The following is a 19169-nucleotide window of genomic DNA, read 5'->3' on the forward strand; positions in this document are numbered from 1 at the left end:
AAAGGCTTGGAGTGCTCAGGCAACCCAAAGCAGGGAAGTTGGGCAAGGCAGAGAAAGGCACAATGTGTGACCAGACATAGAGACTCTTAATAATGAATAGGATTGAGGAGGTGAGGCAGAAGAGTCAGACAGAAAGCCTGCTAAGTACACAACATGGTAAAAACAGGCAAGCATGCATGAAATAGGTCAATAGTTTCGAGCAAATAAAGAAAATTCATTTATACCGTGCTCCATGTACAACCAAAGGAGGAATCTGGAAACTGTGTGGGTATATTGGCTTTTTATGGAGCTTTTGGCACCGTATTTTGTTGGATTTGAAGAAGGAATTCTCTCTAGAAAACCTATCATCAGAGAGAACAGCTATAATTAATCTACCATAAAAGACTACCATAAAAAGCACATTCTTAGACAACTCAGATCTTATGCTTTTGAGTTTCTGTTAACGTACAGCTGGGAGACAACTGCAACCTTGAATAAGTTACTTCATTTTTTTTACACAACCTTAGATGTGTAAACTGCTATCACTCCTGAATTAGACACGTAGGGACAAGTTAAGTCACTCATGGTGGAGAGCTGGGGCTCAGTTATACATCTTCTGAGCCCAGTGCTATTTCCTTTGCTTCCCAGCATCTTCACCTTACTTATTCACCTTCCTAGAATGGTCCTTGCCAGCCATGGATTTCAACTAGTTTTTGTCCTTTGGCTACATCTTACTTCCCTGTTCCTCCTCGCATTCAGAAGCTATCCCTTTCTCTGTTTTCCTCAGCTATTTCTTGTCAATACCACACTTCATGAAGGCTGCTGTGTTTTTCAACAGCATCATTCCACTACAGACTAAAATGATACAAAACAATACACACAAAGATGGGATTAATGGATCCAGACACATGACTTCTACTGTAATTGAGTCACCAGAAAGTGTTCAAATGTAAGGGAATGCTGACAGATTGGAAGTTTTATAAAAATTGGTATCCTGTTTTCAGTAAAAGCAGATTCTTTTTTTTTTTTTTAATCTATTTTATTGTGTTGTTGACAATCTTTACATAGTTAATTACAGTTAAAGAAAGAAAAAGAAAAGAAGAAAAAAGAAAAAAAAAAAGGTTCAGGGGGATAGGGAAGTGGGTAATACTATTATGTCCACATTGTTTCCATCTTGTATCTGAGGTAAAGGGGGATATTGAGGGAGAAGCCCCACCCGGTTTCCCGCCCACCCCGAGTCCCGGATGTGGGGCATGCTCTGAGATATGTGCTCGAGTGGTGTTAATAGTTCTCCGGTTATGAATCGCTGCCAGTTTCGCTAGATGAGGTCGTCCACTGATTGATATGGTCCATCATAAAGTCTCCGTTTGCCCCATATATCGCTGCCAACATATAGCTGAGATGAATGATTGATCTGCTCTGTCTTCTGTCTTTTCTTGATTAGAGTTCTGAGTCCAGCAGTTCGATTAGGGAGATCTCCAAAGAAACTTTGAGGTATTCCCAGACTAGTTTCTTGTATGCTCTAGCAAGCACAGGGCCCGGCTCAGTCCATCACCACGATCAGCTGGTGGTTGCAATTGCTGGGTTGGTTCTGTTTTCAGTCCCGAGTTGCACTGGAACCAATGGGTGTTGCAGTCCAGTCTGGTTCTGCCCAGCACGTACTCGGCCCTCACGCAAACCAGTGGGAGCTGCAGCCTAGTCGGGGCGACCCACAATAACCCCCACCAGGCCCGCCCCCTACCCTGGTTTGCCAGTATGTGTAGCAGAAGACCAGTCTGTCCCCCATCCCATTTGGCTCTTGTACGTGTCAATGGGTATTAAAGCTTAGTTCTATCTAACCAACTCAACCATCCAGCCCTCACGGTGTTGTTGAGTGCCTCTCTATCTAGCCATCCCAGCCCCCGTCCCAGTCTTCATGCCCTCCCACGGGAATAGTGACCCAGGAAGGGGGAACCCACTTTTTCCCTCCCAGGTCTCTATGTCCCGGTTTATGCACTCTTTAGGTGGTTCTGTGATTTGACTTGACAGAATTAGTCCCCAGTGCCAGCTTCTGCGGCTATGCCCAAACATCCCTCACCCACTCTAATTTATGCTTGCACCAGCAGGAATAATCAGCCCAGCCTGGCTTTTCCCTGATCTGGTCCACATGCAGCGCACAGGTGTTGTAGCCTTGCATAGTCTAGTCTGTCTCTATCCCAGCCCACGCTCTCCATTGGGAGTAGCTGTCCGGCAAGGGGACCAGCCCCTTAATCCCCCGCCAGTTCTGCCCCTCCCTTCCTTCCTGGATCTCATGTGTGCTGGTTGGGTGCTGCATTCATATCCAGTACAGGCAACCACGCCCTGGCATTCCATAATGTGTACTGGTTTTGTCGCGACCAAACCCGGCTCATCCCACACTCTGATCTGGTGATCGGATTTGCCAGTGGGTGATACGGACTGATTCAGCCTGGTCTGCTCCTGACCCATGCTGAATGTGTGCCAGTGGGAAACTTTCCATGGCCTATTCTGGACTGTTTCCTATCATGCTTCTTGCGCTTACCTGCAGGGACTGTGTCCTGCCAGAGGAGTTGCCCAGGCTCCTCCATCAGATCCCCCCCCAAAGGCAGGTTTTGCGCATGCCAGGGGGTCCTTGAGCCAACCCAACTCAGTTCACCTCCTGCCCTAGCAGGAACAGTGGCTTTTCCTGGCTGGCTTTCACCCCATTCTGGTTCTTGTTGTTGGATGTTTCAGCCCAGCCATGGCTCGTCCATACCCACATACAGCTCACGCATGGCTCAGTAGGGGGTTGAGACCCAGCCTAGTCAGTCCCACATCTACCCCCTGGTTCTCCATGCCACCAGATGGTGTTGGGGTCTGAACTGGCCTGGTGCATCCAATCCCAGCCCACACTAGTGCCTCGGGTGACTGCAACTGTTTCCTAGATAGAACGCAGCTCCAATTCTAGCACATACGCCCCTTGGTGGGAACCTCAACCTAGTTAGGGTGTCCCGTTACCTCCCCGATTGGGCTTGTTCCTAGCTGTAAATCATGCACCTGCCCGTGGTTGCTCTGGGGACCAGTAGGTGCAAGAGCCTAGCTCGGTATGACCTGTGTTCCATGCTGGTTTCTAGTTTTGCTTGTAAACAAAGGTTTGTTCAGTCCTGCCCAGTACATTACGGTCCATTACCAAGTTACACATTTTGGAGCTACTATGCCCTGCTAATCTGACCCCCAGATTTGGACGGCATGTTCACCAGCGAGAGCTATGACTCGCCAGGGGAGCTTCCCAAGTACCTCCACTTGATCCACTCCCAAACCCAGTTTACATACATGCCATTGGTTTTTAGGCCAGTGCCCGGTGTACTCTGGCCTCCCATTTGGCCTTGTATGAGCTGGTGAATGTTGCAGCCCGGCCCACCCCACAGCCTATTCAGGATGCACATTTGGGTGCTGCTGCCTTGCCCAGTCCAGTCTATGGTGGATCCCTTTACCTGTGATTGATGGCAGGCTCCTTGGTCACACCTAGCTTAGTCCATAACCACCTAAAATTTAGGTTTACCAGTGGGGCCAAACTTTCTACAGGGTGTGGCCCACACATCCTGCACAGAGTCCACCCCAGTATAAGGTTCTAGAGTGCTAGTTAAAATTATTGCTTGGCAGCGTGGCCTAGTGGCTAAGGTCCTCGCCTTGATCCCATATGGCCGCTGGTTCTAATCCCGGCAGCTCCACTTCCTCTCTATCTCTCCTCTCAGTATATCTGACTTTGTAATGAAAATAAAATAAATCTTAAAAAAAAAAAAAGTAAAAGCAGATTCTACAGAGAAGTTAGTACAGAATTCATGACAAGGAATTTAATTTACGCCCTCAATTTATCAAGTAGATGGTGACTTAGGAGCAGCTATTCAATCGGTGTGTCCTAATGGCCTGCTGCTGACTGATGTTACACAGTGAGATGGAAGGCATTTAGAAGCAATTACTTTATACACCGCATTAGAAGGCATCATGAGGTATACCAAGATAAAATACTGATCCAGTAGGAAACAAAAGTAGAGCAAAGATTTCTTCACAACCAATCTGTAGTCTTGCACTGAAAACTCCTATCTCATACACATCATTTGACAGTATAAATGTATAATTGAGACAGGACCTCCCCAAGCACCTAACTTATCTATTGTAAATAGTTGAAAAAATCTGAATAAATCATAACTGTTGCAAGAACTGTCTATTTCTTTTACTCCTTGGACTTCTACGACACACCCAATTTTTACAAGCACCTTTGCACCAATGGCAAAATCAACACTGAATAAAAACTCAGAATTAGAATGTCAGTAGTAACAAATGCAGATACTGTCCTTTGAAAAGTTGATAGTATTTTTTTAAATAAATCACAAAGCCTTGAAACAAGTAAAAGGATTTTATATGAATAAACTAGAAGGCAAGATAGATGGCAAGGAATGGACAAGCCAGTGAAGGGAAACACTTAAAAAATGCTGGTCATGATTTGTAGGTGAAAAAGCATTTTTAGTGGTACTAGCTTAAACACAGGTATTCAGCATCATTTACTTTTTGGATAATAATGGGGCCTGTCAAGAAAGGAACCAAAAATGGTTCAAAGAAAAATATGAACCAATACTAGGTGGAAACCAAGAACATTAAGATTCAGACATCAAAACTGACTCAATATTATATTTCTATTTCCTTGAATTCTTTTTACCAATGCTCAAAGGAATGAAAAAATTTCAGATATTAGCACTTGTCTTCTACAAGACAAGTTATGGCAAGAAACATTGATTCAGCTGACATAATTAAAAGTGAGATTAGTATTGGCATTACCTGAAATTCCAATCCGTAGTTTTCTCTGCAGAATTCTCTCAGTTTAGGATATACATTTTCTCTTAGTGCTTGTCTTTCTGCTCCCGTGTCTGCAAGTAGAAAAATAAATACGCAGAAATTGAGTATGTCTACACACATTTTTTCTTCCCCCAAAAGAAAATAATATAATCAAGTTGGAGTGCTGCCATGTGACATGATGCAATATCTGACTGTTGGGATAATTTCACAGAGATTCATCTATCAGGAATGCCTGCCGAGAGGAGGGAACCCCAGTGGTAAGTTGTGTTGTATGTGATTTCATGGTTGCCACTTGTCCATATAGGCCATTGCACTGAGCTCTAAAACAGCCACAGTCATGCTGCCTTTGGAAGAGACAGAAGGAACCACTGTGGGTTTATCAGGTGTTCTGGACTCATAGAAGTTTCAAAACACACACATACACATATATGTTATTTGCTGATTTATATAAAAAAAAGCAGACTGCATTATTGTGCCTAAAATATATGGAAATAAGTCACCCTGTACAAAATTTGTACAGCATCTATGCAATCAGCATAATAATAGGATATAAACTGTGAGAGTAAATATTAACAAGTAACAGATTCTACACACTGTAGATTCAATGAACTGGCTGGTGGTTTAAAATTGTACCATTTCCCCCTCCAGGGTTAGGGGAGATGGGAATTGTTTCACATGTGCTGTGACATATACAAGTTCTGAAATAAAGTGTTTTTATTATCTCCTGTCATTAAAAATACATGAAGAAATAGAGAACCCAAAGCTACAGGAATCACAGAACCCACGTGTATTTAATATTTTATGTTTTACAGGAGAGAAGGTTTCAAAGGCACCTGTGCATCAATAACAACATTGTAAGGAAGACTCCAACAGTGGAAAAGAGGCTGTTCATGCCTAACTTACCTCAGTATAACACGGAAAACACGATTTCCAAAAATTAGGTTAATGTGTTATCTCATGAAAAGCAGCATTTGCTAAATGTGCTCCAATCTCAGCCATAACTATGAAACATTTGCACACCACATTTATAACAAAGATACCAATTTAGAAGAATTTCCTTGTTATTTTCAAGCACATCTGTCCATGGAAAGTCAGCCATATGCTGTGTTGACCTACTCTATTTTCCTACTGTTCTCAAGCCTATTTTGGGCAGCACAGAACCAATTATGAGAGTCTGAAATGCAGCTGCAGGCTGGCACAGTGACAGGAACAAGCATTTAAAGGAAATCAGAGCCAGAGAAATACAAGATCTTCTAAACTGCCCTGGGACCCAAATGTTCAGGGTCCTTTCCCACCTAAGACCCAACGTGGGCCTGAGCCCAGTAGGAAAGCCTCAGCCCAAATGGGCAGAGCCAAAGATTTGATGGCATGGCAGGAAGCAGTCTACTAAGCTTCTGCATAAGGAATTTAATCTTGGAATATGGTGTCCCTTTTCTCTTCCCTCATTTTAAAAGCCACAAATGCTCTTTACGGGAAAGCAGATAATCATTGACCAATTCTGCTAAAAGGCCTTAGTAGAGTTCAAAAACCCACACAACAAAAATCCATTTTTTGTTGCTATTCCATGTGGATTTTAGGAATATGTTAGAAATTATTGTTAGGAATTTTGAAAGTAGCAACCTAAGGATTATAGGATGATAAAAGAAACAAAGTTTCGGTTTCCTTAAAAATGTTGTTTTATTTCTTAGCTACTGTCTGAGATCTGAAGTGTGGTAGAAAGAAGGCATAGAGATACAGTACCCAGCTGTGAACCTTTGCTTAGTGCTCAGTACCATCCAGCTGTGTACTATGTTGCATGCAGTTTTTAGTCATTTCCGCTGACAAATCTACAGGTGACTTGGTTGCTCCGTTTCCTCGGCAGAAGAAACAGGAAGGTACAAGGTTCAGGAAACACCCCATGTCATTTGGTCACTACATTGGAGAACTGAGATTTGGTCCAGGCAGCTGTGCCTCATAGTCTGTTTAAACATGACCGTAAGTAACTGGGAAAAGAACAAAGGTTTAAAAAGGACTCCTGCAATAAATGATGAGTGAGGTAAGGGAAGTAGAAGTGAAATAAAAATGTCTGAGGATACTTGGTGGATTCTTGTTTCTGTAATTTAACTTTTAACAACCAACCCAACACTAAGTTCTCTTGCTCTACCTCTAAACAAATCCTGAAATAATCTACTTCGCTCATTCTGTTCCTAGAAAAAAAAATTCATCAACTGTTTGTATTTTCATCTCCATCTTTCCAGACTGTCTCCTTCAAAACGTTCATCACAGAGTCCTTCAACAGCTCTTGGTGGACTCCACACTCTGCCCTCCACATGCTCTCTCCACATGCTCCCTGTTCATGTCACTTCAGCAGCATTGGTCGCACCTTGTTTCTTGAATTCTACTCTCACTCATGAACCTTTGCTTTGGCTGAAGCTTCCTCTGGGATTGCCCAGTCTTGTGATCATTTAATGACATCTATTGCTATTCCAGGGTCAGCATTAATGCTGCTTCCCTAGAGTCCTCTGTCTATAGAAGCCACTGACCTACCTTGTCCTATCTCATTTTTAATGCCCTGCACATTATTCATCAACCATTCCTTTTAAAATTTATTTACGCTTTATCTCCCAACAGAAACGTGAATTTAAAGGGAGACAGATCCTTCTTTTGTCTCATTCACTGCTGCATCCCTAGTGATTACAATCATGCTCAGTGAATGGATGAATGAATGAAAAATCCCACACAGGCACCCCCAACAAGCAGGAGCTGACAGGCAATGCTGCTCTGCAATTTCCTTTTGAAACAGTACATTTTTCTGCATTTGCGTTATAATGTATCCTTGGATAGATATAAAAGAAAGAATCTGTAAAATTTGGGGGAATGAACACGGGTTTAGAGAATTGGTGTCATGAAGGAAGTCAATAAATGAAATCTTTTCTGATTTCTGGCAGAATATGAACACACTTATAGTAGGTTATTTTAAATCTCTCTAAATAAATGAAGAAGGCATCTGGAGATATCTGATATGCACACTGTGTCCTTACTTATAAAACAAAAAATTACTCAGATTTCCTTGTTTGTGTATTAATTTATGATGATTGGCTCTGGAAATTGAAAAGTAATTAAGATAGCATGGATTAATTATTATGGATGGCAGATAAAGTGGCATAATTAAATTAAGAAACCTGATTCATACCAATAGCAAACTTGGGTGGTTTGTAATAGAAAACGTTTGAATGTCACAGAAAAAAATTAGCTTACAGAACCTCACACATTAAAAAGGAAGTAAAAAAATGTAGATCAATGTATATCATTACTTTTTACATGGTCTTATATCCATTTGTATATGTCTAGTTTTTTAATGCTTTGAAAAGATGAATTAACACATTGGCAGAACTATACAATTTTAAGGAGTCACTTGCTAAATGAGTCCTTGGTGATTTCAGAGGCCAGGTTTCTGGGTAGACCTATTACTCACATGAAGTACATTGAGGGAGAATTATTAATTAATACCATTATCCTGGAAACTCAGTTTACCTCCAGAAGGGTTTAAAATACAGCAAAATTTTAGGCCAAACTACAAATGAAAGGGTGAAAGAACCATGCTAGGTCTGAGAGCTTTACAGCTTCTGCCTGCCCCCAGTTTAAGGCATGGATGTTCAAGCTTCCCATCTCAGCTGTCTGGGCATTTATGTTTGGATTCTCTCTGTTTACTCACTCCAGTAGCCGAGCTATATTGTTTGCTAAATAGGTTGGTTTCTGACTTGTTAATTTCCCAATATTACCTCCTTTCCTCACCAGGGTTCTCTGATAAGCCTTGTGTACTCAAACAGCTACATTCATTCTTCCTTTTTTATTTATTTCTAAAATTTTATTCATCTGAGAGAGCTGCAGTGAGACAATGCTGGTTCACTCCCGAGATGGCCATAACATGAAGGGCGGGCCTGGTCATTGAATCCAGGAGCTACATCTGTGTCTCACACATGTGCGGCAGGAGCTCACACACTTGGGCCGCCGTCTGCTGTTTTTCTCAGGCTCTTATCAGGAAGCTGAATTGGAAGTGAAGCAGCTGGGACTTGCACAGGTGCTCACATGGCAGGCAGTATCTTTACTCATTATGCCATAATGCTGGCATTGCATTCTTCCTTATTTTAATATCAGCAAATCTTTTTTCAATTTTATGTTCTAAACATCTTTCAAATTTGCCTGCTATACTTTTCAGAAACAAAATTGTGGCAATTTTCTTTTTTTAAAATTTACTTCTTTTAAATTCAAGGAAAGCTTAGAACCAAACAGGAAACGATCAACGTGGATCCACATATACCTTACTAGATAGGACAGAAAGAGTAGTTAATCCTCACTAGGGGATGGAAGATTTCTCTGCACACCCCTCCTAAAACTGTTCTGCACCTCAACTATTGACAAAGGCCTTGTTAGAGTTATAAGCCAGTTTAGACTATCCTAAAATCTACCAAGTACAGCAAAATTATGCGTCAACACAAGACACTGCTAAATACGAAAATGAAAACAGACACAAGACAGTTGAATAGTACCCTATAGCTACTTTAAGGTGTATAGTAGCCGGTTCTGTGTACAAACAAAAATTGAAGGGTCAATGAAGTATCCACAAGATGTGGTTAAGAACTTGCACTGTTATAACGTATTGATTACTCAATACCATGCCCATTAATTTCATATTGTTGTAAATTGTTGTTGATGTTGTGCTGGGGCTTCCAATTGAATGGGATGATATTCTGCCAGCTCTACCTTCAGACCAGAGAAGGTCTCCCCAAGAAACTGTTGAAATTATCTGGACAATAAGATGCTGGACTCTATGCTTGGTATATGGTTGCAATGAAAGAATTTTGACTTAATTTGAACTGTAATACTGCAACTAGGTGGAGGAATCCATGGGGGGAGGGCATGGGGAGGGAATGGGGGAATCCCAGAACCTATGAAACTGTGACACATAATGCAACATAATTAATTAAAAAAAAGAAAAAAGAAAAAAAATTTACTTCATTATTGTTAGTAGTATTATCATTTTATGATACAGTTCCATAGGCCCTGGGATTTCCATAACCCTCTCCTCAATCTTCTGCCCCCTCACTGAGTTCCCCTATATTATTACTATAGTATAGTTCTTCATACACAGTCATATGTCCTTGATTGCAGGCATGGACAATGGCAGAGAATACGGAATCCTATTGTCAAGATATAGTAAACAGTTTCAGTGGGAGTCCATCTTTGTTTGGAAGTAGAGATGCATATTGCATTGTATCCTCACCTCTGGATATGACAGTCTCCATTACACAGTTGCTATGCATCCCCTTAAATGAAAAGCCACAATACAAAATCAACAACAGGAAGAAAAATAGAAATTTACAATGCCATGAAGTTAAATAACATGCTACTAGATATGATAGTCTCCATTTCACAGTTACTATAAATCCCTTTAAATGAAAAGCCACAAAACAAAATCAACAACAGGAAGAAAAAAAAATTAACAACGCCATGAAGTTAAATAACATGCTATGGAATGACTAATGTGTTGCTGAAGAGTGAAAAAGAAAATCAAGAACCTTCTTGAAGAAAATGATGTTACTGTATGATCTATGAATCATTAAAGAATATGGGAAAAAAGTTTTGAAGAAATGAAAATAAAAATAAAAAAATCAAAATCCATGAGATACAGTTTCCATTGATCTTTGCTGCTGAGATGTGTCTCCTATAGGCAACAGATTTTTTTTTCTTTTAAATCCACTCCTCTAATCTATGATGTATGATTGATGCATTTAAGCCAATTACATTCAGGGTTAATATGAATGGGTGATAATTTGGTCATGTTATTTTAGCAATGGGTTGTTCACTGATTTAGTCTTCTGTTCTCATTTTTACTGGGATGTTCTTCACATTTGCCTTTGGTTTTGGTGGGTGCTATTCCTATTTGTTAAGAGAACATCTTGAAGTATCATTTGTAGGGCAGGTCAGATGAGGCATATTTTAACTTTTCTTTACTGTTGAAGAATTTTGCTTCATTTTCAAAAACAAAGGAAAGCTTTTCTGACATTTTTTTCTTTAGAATATGGAGTATGTCTCTCCATTATCTTCTGGCCTGTAAAGTTTCTTGTGAGAGGTCAGCTGTTAGTCTGATTGTCATTTCTCTGTGGGTCAATTGATTTTTTTCATGTACACATTTAAGGATCTTTTTATTATGTTTGACTGAAGAGAGCTTGATTATCATATGTGGTGGTAAAGATAACTTTTGGCCAACCCTGTTGGGAGTTCTGTGCCCCTCCTTTAATCTGTTTCCCAATTCTTTCTCCAGATTAGGTAAGTTTTCCTTAATTAGTTTATTAAATAGATTTATAAACCCAGCTTCTCTTTGTGCATCTTCTAGAACTCTAATAACTCTTGTACTTGGCCTTTTAGTAGTATCTCTTAATTTTTAAATACTTTTTTTTTTAGCTTGACCCAGTTCTGCTTCAAGCTTTTTGTTTCCCCATTGTGACAAGAAATATCTTCCAATTCTGAGATTCTTTCTTCTGCTTCATTCTATTATTGAGACTTGCCACTGAATTTTTAATTTGCTCTATAGCCTCCTTCACTTCCAATAGTTTGGCTTGATTTTGTTTCAGTGTTGCTATTTCCTGTGTGACATAGTCCTTAAATTCTTCGAACTCCTGTTTGTACTTTTCGTTGCTGATAAGAAGCTTTAAAATGAGTTTTCTGAATTCGGTATCCCCCATTTCCTTGACTATTCCTCAGTTAACTATGAGATTGGCAAAGGTTTTTGTTCCTTTGCAGAGGAGTCTTCAGTAATATTAATGTGCCTTTGTCTCTTTTTTTTCTCTTGATCATTATACTTCTGGTTAGCAGATTCTTCTCCTTAGGGCAGGTTTCTAAGCTGTGTCACTCATAGGCCTACAATTCAATTTTACTTATTGCAGTTGGTACCTGGTTCTTTGCAATCACTTGTGCTACTCCCTCCAGTGAGTCAGGTCTGGACTCTTGTGTTAGACTTCCACCAGGGTCTCCATAGCTTCAATTTCAGGTTCACCATTCTCTACCTCCTGTGGAAGTGGCTGCACAGTTGTCTGTACAACCTTTTCTCCACTTCTGGTTGGAGCAGGTCCCAGGATTAGGGATATATCAGGAGTCCTATATAGCTAGGTTGTTGTTGTTGGTGATCTTGCTAGAACCTGTTGCCCATTCGGTCTGAGGGCTACATGGATCTATTTTGATCCATACAATGCCAAAATCAGTATTCTTTTTGATGTGGGACCAGTGTAATATACTGAGCTCAGTGAGTATGCTCCCAGCTGAGTACATGTGCAGCTCACTGTTGCCTGTTCAATCTCAAAGTCTTTGTCACACTGTACAAAATGGCACCTGATGTGCCAATGGGGAATTTTGGATCTGCTGGCCATTAGGTCTGGGGGTTACCTGGACCTGTCTTTGGTGGAACCTGAAGGATGCTTGATCAATGCAATGCACTGAGCCAGAAATGACTTTGTCCCAGCTTACTGCATGCAGTCCTGTGTCAAAGACTTTGCCTTCCTACACAAAATGGCTTCCGATGCAGCTCTGGTGGGGGTCTACGCTGTGAGGTTGACCCTGTTCCTGCACAGCCTGTTTGGGATTTGCAGCTCTGTCTCTGCTCCTAGTCAAAGCAAACAAATCAGCAGGACAGTGAATTCTTTGCCAATGTTGACCTGTTGAGCTCCCAGTGAGCCCCATTCCCACCTGGTTGCTGGTGGAGTTCCAGCCACTGGTGGAGCTCAGATCACTGTTCATTGGCTACCATTTAGTATCTGATTATTGCGACACCACACCATTGTCTGCGCTGATTTCCTGTGTCTGAAAATCTCCATGTTCCCTTCTGTCGTTCGCCTGTCCTTTCCTATTTTCTGCACTGTGCCCTCTCTGCTTCATTCTCTGTCTGTTTAAATGTGTCCGTATCTATTTGCCATCTTGATTCTCCAGGAGGAGATTTTTGAGTGATTTCTTTCTGTTGACTCGCTATTCAAATGCCCAATGGGTAGTACAGACCTAAGCCAGGAGCCTGGAACTCAATCTTGGTCTCCCATTTTGGGTAGTAGGGATCTAACCATTTGAACAATTGTCTATTGCCACCAGGGATGCACATTAGCAGAGCGCTGGAGCTTGAACCCATGTGCTCTAACATGAGACTGCGCCTAGCAGCATGTTTACTGCTGCAGCCAATGCCTGCTACACATTACACTCAACATTTTGAAACCAAAGGTAATGAGAAAATATTGACTGAAAGATAAAAAAGAACAATTGCGTACAAGGGAATAAGAATATATTTTATGGTTGATTCCTCATTTGAAGAGATGGTGGTCTGAAGGCAATGAAATAATAAAATCAAAATACTTTCAAAACTCCCATTAACAATTCTGTATCTAACAAAATCATCCATTTAAAATGAAGCAAAACTATGAACACATATATGCCTAAGTTAGATCTGTAACAGGTAAATAGAATGAACTCATTTATTTGTAGTGTATGACTAATCTGCAGTTTACAATTCTTATGATTTATTTTAAAATAGGTTTCTTTGCAGGGATCACTGGCACTTATATAGCATATTTGTTAATAGTGACATAATGAGTCTTAGCAAATCAGCTTATAATATTAAACAAACACACACACACACCACTCACTCAACAGAGAAGAAACCAGCACATCGTTTGTGAGAGCCAAATGAAACAAACAAAATAGATGAGTTGCATCAGATGTACACAGAATCAAAACTATGGAATTATCTGGAATACTAAACAAGTACTTTATTTATTTCAGAGAATAAAAGTAGGTATTGGATAAGGAAATAAAAAGAACACATCATGAAGAAGCATTTTGAGATAGAAACTAAAACAGCCTTCAGAAATGAGATGAATTAAAATCCAGTGAAATGCTTAAAGAACTGAAAAAATAAGTGAATAGCAAGGCAGATCTGAATAAATGATTGAGAATTCATCAAAGCCAGACAAAGTAAGGAAAAACACAGGCGACTGGATGATGAATATTCGGTATGTGGAGAAAGATGAATATCCCTCTTCTCAGTCCAAGAATAGATGTGAAACATTAGACAGAGGAAATATCTGAAGACATAATGGCTAAGTATTTTCCAAATTTGCTGAAATTCACTAGTCTTCAGTTTCAGGAAAGCCTACCAATTGCAAGCAGCATAAACAATTCACTGTATTTATATAAATTTGATTTCCTCACGAAAATAAGGAACACTATAAAAGTTAGGTCTTCAGAACTGTCAGAGAAAGGCAGGTTACGTTTAATGTGCAATAATTATATTTTCAAATGACTTCACACAAGCAATAGAAGTGCAAAGACTGGGATATTGCCTTTACTTTGCTGAGAGAAAAACCAACTCTCGGGCTAGAACTAATAATCAATCAAGCTATTGCACAAGGAAAAGATCAAAAGAGGGCAGTTCTAGAAAATCAAGAAGTGAATTTACTGTTACCTTCTTTCCAATGCTTTTGAGATGCAAGAAGTTTTAGTGTGAATGAAAGTGGTAAATATTTTCCCTAAGCCTGAATGAACATTTTCTGCATAAAATAATGATGTCTAATTTGTGGAGTTAAAAATATAGAACCAAAACAAAACAAAAAACAACATAAAACAAAATTAGTATGCTAATCAAGAAATGAGAATGAAAAACCTCTTAAGTTCTTTCTGGTTTCAAGAGAATAATGAGATTTTGACTATCTTTATTCCCTGTTCAGCCTTCTTGTTAAAATTTCTAGGATAGCCATAAAATAAAAAATTAGTGTTATAAGCACACATGCTGTTGAAACAAGCAACTCCTCATGCTATAGGGTAACAAATCAGGACTTTCAGAATATTTGTTAACAAAGTAATTAATAGCAAATGAACTTATTGCAAATTGGTGACTTCAGAGTTTTCAATTTCATAGTAATTTTGGGGAAGAAGTCTCTTCAAATTCGCACAATATATATCATTTTTCTCTACCCTTCATATTAAATTTTACAAAAGGACATCCAGTAGAATCAACTTGCTAACATAATATATAATTTGAATTTCACACTCCACTGGTTATTATTTCACTCACTGCAGTTCTCAGTAAGGCTCTGTCATATTAAAAGTTGATTGTTAATACGTTGCTTTCAAAATATAAGTCATGCAAGGCACAGTCTTTTCCTCCACATTCAGTATTATTGGGGTAAGCTATCAGTAAAGCATGCTGAGGCATGAGACCCAGATCCAGGCAAATGTGACTGAGGCCTGAGGCAGAACAACTGTGACAAACAGGAAGACAGCATGACTACTCAATGTGGAAGTGAAGTACAAACAAGATTTTCCCAGGCAGAAAGGGATAACTCTTTTCTAGAAGAGGTCACATCAAGAATAAATGAGAAAGGCTTAAAAATTACATGCTGTGCCACAGGTAGACCTCACACACACGTAGAACCTCATAAACTGATCTTACACAGAGTAGAATAAGGGTTATCGCACAGTGGAGAGGAAGAACTGTGCAGAGGTTGTTTAATAAGTATTTAGAGTTAAGAATAAGAAATTCTGATGTTCCACAGCAGTGAGAGGATTGTATCATAAAGTGATAATAATAATAATAATGATAATAATAATAAAAAGCAGTAAAATTTCAAAAAATCATCCAAAGTTTTCCTTTTATGCTTCAATCATTTTACATGCTCCCATTCTGTGTTTAAGTGCTCCAATAGAGTCAGTATGGACCATTCCACTTACAAAGCACGTTGGTCAAATTCAACTCCCATTTTAAGTTGAGAATATCTCAGTAAAACCTTTGTGATGTTACTTCTTAACTCAATGCACAACACTTAGAAGCAAAAAAAAAAAAAACAAAAACCACGTGAACAATGTGGTGGCACTAAATAAACTAAGGAAACTGGTGTGCACTGGGAAACTGAAAGCAGCAGGGGAACTCCTTGCTCCATCCTCAGCTGAGAATTGTGCGTGCCTCAAGTGATTCAATTTTCACTGATTGTTGCGTTTCTGTGAATAGACCCTGAAAGTGCCTCCAAGTGTTGATTTTGGAGTTAAATAAATTTGATCAAGTAGGAAAATTCACAGATATAAGATTCATGAATAATTAAGACATGCTAGAATATAAAAATGGTAACACTGTAAAGTGAATTATGGTTATTGAGCATGGATGTTGTCCTGCGAGGGAAAATACGATTTAATTTTTGATACCAGAAGTTTGAAAACGTATCTCAGAAATGTGTTAGTTACAAGGATTTAAGAATTCATGAAAGTCTCCCATGTGGGTGCAGGGTCCCAAGGCTTTGAGCCATCTTCTGCTGCGTTCCCAGGCGACAAGCAGGGAGCTGGATGGGAAAAGGAGGAGCTGCGACAGGAACTTGCACTCACGTGATATCCCAGCACATGCAAGGCAAGGATTTAGCCACTAGGCTCCTGTATGGGGCCCCAGGTTACTCTCTTAAACCTTTTATTAAATCATTCATTCTATTTCTCATAACTTTGTCACTTCACAGAGGTCCTCCTCAATATTATGGCACTGGTGATTTTAGGAATTTGGGGGTGAGGAGATGAATCAAGATAACACAGCCTTCTTAGCCTTAGCTCCCTGCACGGGTCTCTAAAGCATCTGGGAATTCTCCCTGGCAATGTTTTTCCTAACGGAATGTGCGACGCTGGCGAGGTTAAGAGAAGAAGTCACCAAGTGTACCAAGGCAAGGTCATCTTAAGCATGTGAGTTTCATGAAGTCTGGTTTTTAGCATCTCTTTCCTTTTTTTCTTTAAAATTTAAATTTTAGCATTATTTTTAAATTTTGGGTCTGGGATTTCCCTACTCCCTCCCCAAATTCCCAACCCCAAACATCTCCTTTCTTAAAAACAAAAACTACTACTGTGTGGTTCTGTGCAAATAACACAAAGTGAAATTCCCTTGGGGGTGCTTCCACATCTAAAAAGTCAGTTCCTATTCAGGCAGTGCCCTGCATTTCCAAGAAATGACTTAAATTATAGTAAGGAGATTCAGATATGACCTTACACCAAAGGTGTTTGTGCATGATGGATGATGCCTTGCTTTTAGTCTTTTGGATTAAGCTTAAATATCTTGATGATTATGTATTTATGCATGAGTCTCATTCTCAGAGGGAGCTGTCTTAGTCCTATCACACCATCTATAAAGAACATGCATCCAGTCTCATAAAAGAAAACAGCAAACCAACAAGTTTCAGGAGGCTGTCCTCTCACTTGGCTGCCTTTATGAATAATGTATTGTTATGTGCGTGAGCTTCTAAGCACCACTCAGAGCTTAGGTTGTGAACTCTTCCTTTTGGTCCATTAGGAGATATTTTCACTTCACTTTCCCCCAAAGTATCAATATTGAATGTTATAAAAATACTTCCAGCATTGCTTTCAAATAAAATATTCAATGCTTTCATGGAACGTATTCCCTTAAAAATCCATTACACTGAAAGTAAATACCTGTATGGAGTCCAATGGACTGATGTAATGAAAATTAAATTTACAAAAAGGTAATGGAGATTATATCTGCAAAAGTACATGACTCAATGCAGGAGGATCAGTTTAATTTTTTTTCCTACAAAACAGCACCTGGGATTAACAAAAACATTACATTTGAAGTATTTAAGTCCCATAGCAACTGTCAGATTGTACTATTTTCATAATGGCTACTTAATCTTCTTATTACCAAATAATAGATAATGCAAGAAAATCAATGAGATACAAAGAAACAACTTGGCTACATATGCAATTTTTTTTGTAAAATATTGAACTAACTACTCAGGCATGACCTGTTAACCAATTTGGTTGTTGTCACATCCTGTTCTGAATTTATTTCAGACCTCTGTAGGACTCCTCCACTCCACTTTTCAGAACTGTTTCTTTCTGCAACAACAGTACAATCAGTTTCGGACTCAACTCAAAAGGGAATCTAAACAGTCAGTAATTTATCCGGAGAGTGAAGAGTGGAAATGTTTATAGGTCAACCCTTGAGACACCCTTGATCTCCCACAAGAAAATATAGGAATCTTTTAGATGGAGCCCATCTTCTTTTCCAGCCTTCTGCCTTTGTTCCCTGCTTCCTTGTTGTTTGCACCCCATTTCCATTTACCCAACATGCCATCCATCTGCTCATGCTTTTTCTAGGGTTCTGTAATCTAAGTCCTATACTCCCCATTTATTCCAGTTCACTCCTACTTGTTTTTCAGAATCATCTGGAAGCCAATGTCTTCTAAGAAGCTCTTTCTAACCTCCTGCACGGAGCCTCCTAGGACACTAAAATTCTATTGTCTACACACTCTGCCAATCTGTCTTTATAACTTGCCACACTCAGCACATAGGCACCCAGTAAGCATTGCCTTCATCGCCTTCATCCCTCAACTAAAGCTTGTGAGGTAGCTGCCATGTCTCTTGTACTTAGGGCTGTATCTATCACCTTGCGAGAGTTACTCACATAATAGTGGCGTAATACAGAATTTTTGGACCACAATGAATAGTGTCTAATGCAACAATCTTCCTTCCTACCCCGTACACAGTGAAACTTTAATCAACGCTGGCTGGATTTATTTCTGAAGTGGTGAGCGTAATTTCCTTCCTAAAGACTATTATGTGTGAAGAGAAGCAGAAATAACCTCGGTGAGTTATCCCAATAAGGAAATAAAAAATGGGTTGCTCATTTAACCTTCAGGCAGGGTACCTACGTATGTGGTTAGATCTGACTGCTACTTGAGAAAAGCATTATTTGTAACTGGCAGATGGAAATTAATCTATGTTAGAGAAAGCAAATCAGAGCAAGTGTTGCCTCTGGGAGTGAGGATTAAGAACCCACTAGAAAAGGATGTCACAGAAATTCTTGGACGAGGAATATATTTTATATTTAGCAGAAGGCTTGGGGTATGCTGATGTAGGCATTTAGCAAAACTCACCAGTGACTCTAGGGTTTGTGCTGGTTTTTGTTACATCTCAAAGAGTTTGATATTTTTGTTTTTATTTTCATTCATTCAAAAGAAAGTTTTTATTTTTCTTATTAACTTTTTCACTGACTCATAGGTCACACAATAGCATCATCTGCTTCAGGAAGGTCTTTGATTTTCTTTTCCATTTCTTCAGCAACACATTGGTCATTCAGTAGCATGTTATGTAAGTCCATGGTGTTGTAAATTTCCTATTTTTCTCTGTTGATTTTGTTTGATGGCTTTTCATTTAAGGGGATGCATTGTAACTGTAGTAGAGACTATCACATAGAAAAGTAAAGATACAATGAAGTGTGCATCTCTACTTCCAAATCAAGGATGGACACCCAAAGAAACTGTTGAAGGTATATTGACAATAGGATGCTGGACTCTGCC

At 39.6% G+C, this 19169-nt stretch overlaps 1 protein-coding gene across 1 annotated transcript in view; it reads right to left on the bottom strand.

Moving 5' to 3' along the window:
• The window catches only part of NWD2 (NACHT and WD repeat domain containing 2), a 136955-nt gene that overhangs the window by 86646 nt on the left and 31140 nt on the right, over nt 1-19169 (bottom strand). The window contains exon 2 of the mRNA XM_004579160.2: nt 4792-4880. Within this exon, the coding sequence (XP_004579217.2) occupies nt 4792-4880 (89 nt within the window). The remainder of the gene's footprint in view (nt 1-4791; nt 4881-19169) is intronic.

This window comes from Ochotona princeps, chromosome 11, assembly GCF_030435755.1.
Source record: "Ochotona princeps isolate mOchPri1 chromosome 11, mOchPri1.hap1, whole genome shotgun sequence".
In the NCBI taxonomy this organism is placed as follows: domain Eukaryota; kingdom Metazoa; phylum Chordata; class Mammalia; order Lagomorpha; family Ochotonidae; genus Ochotona; species Ochotona princeps.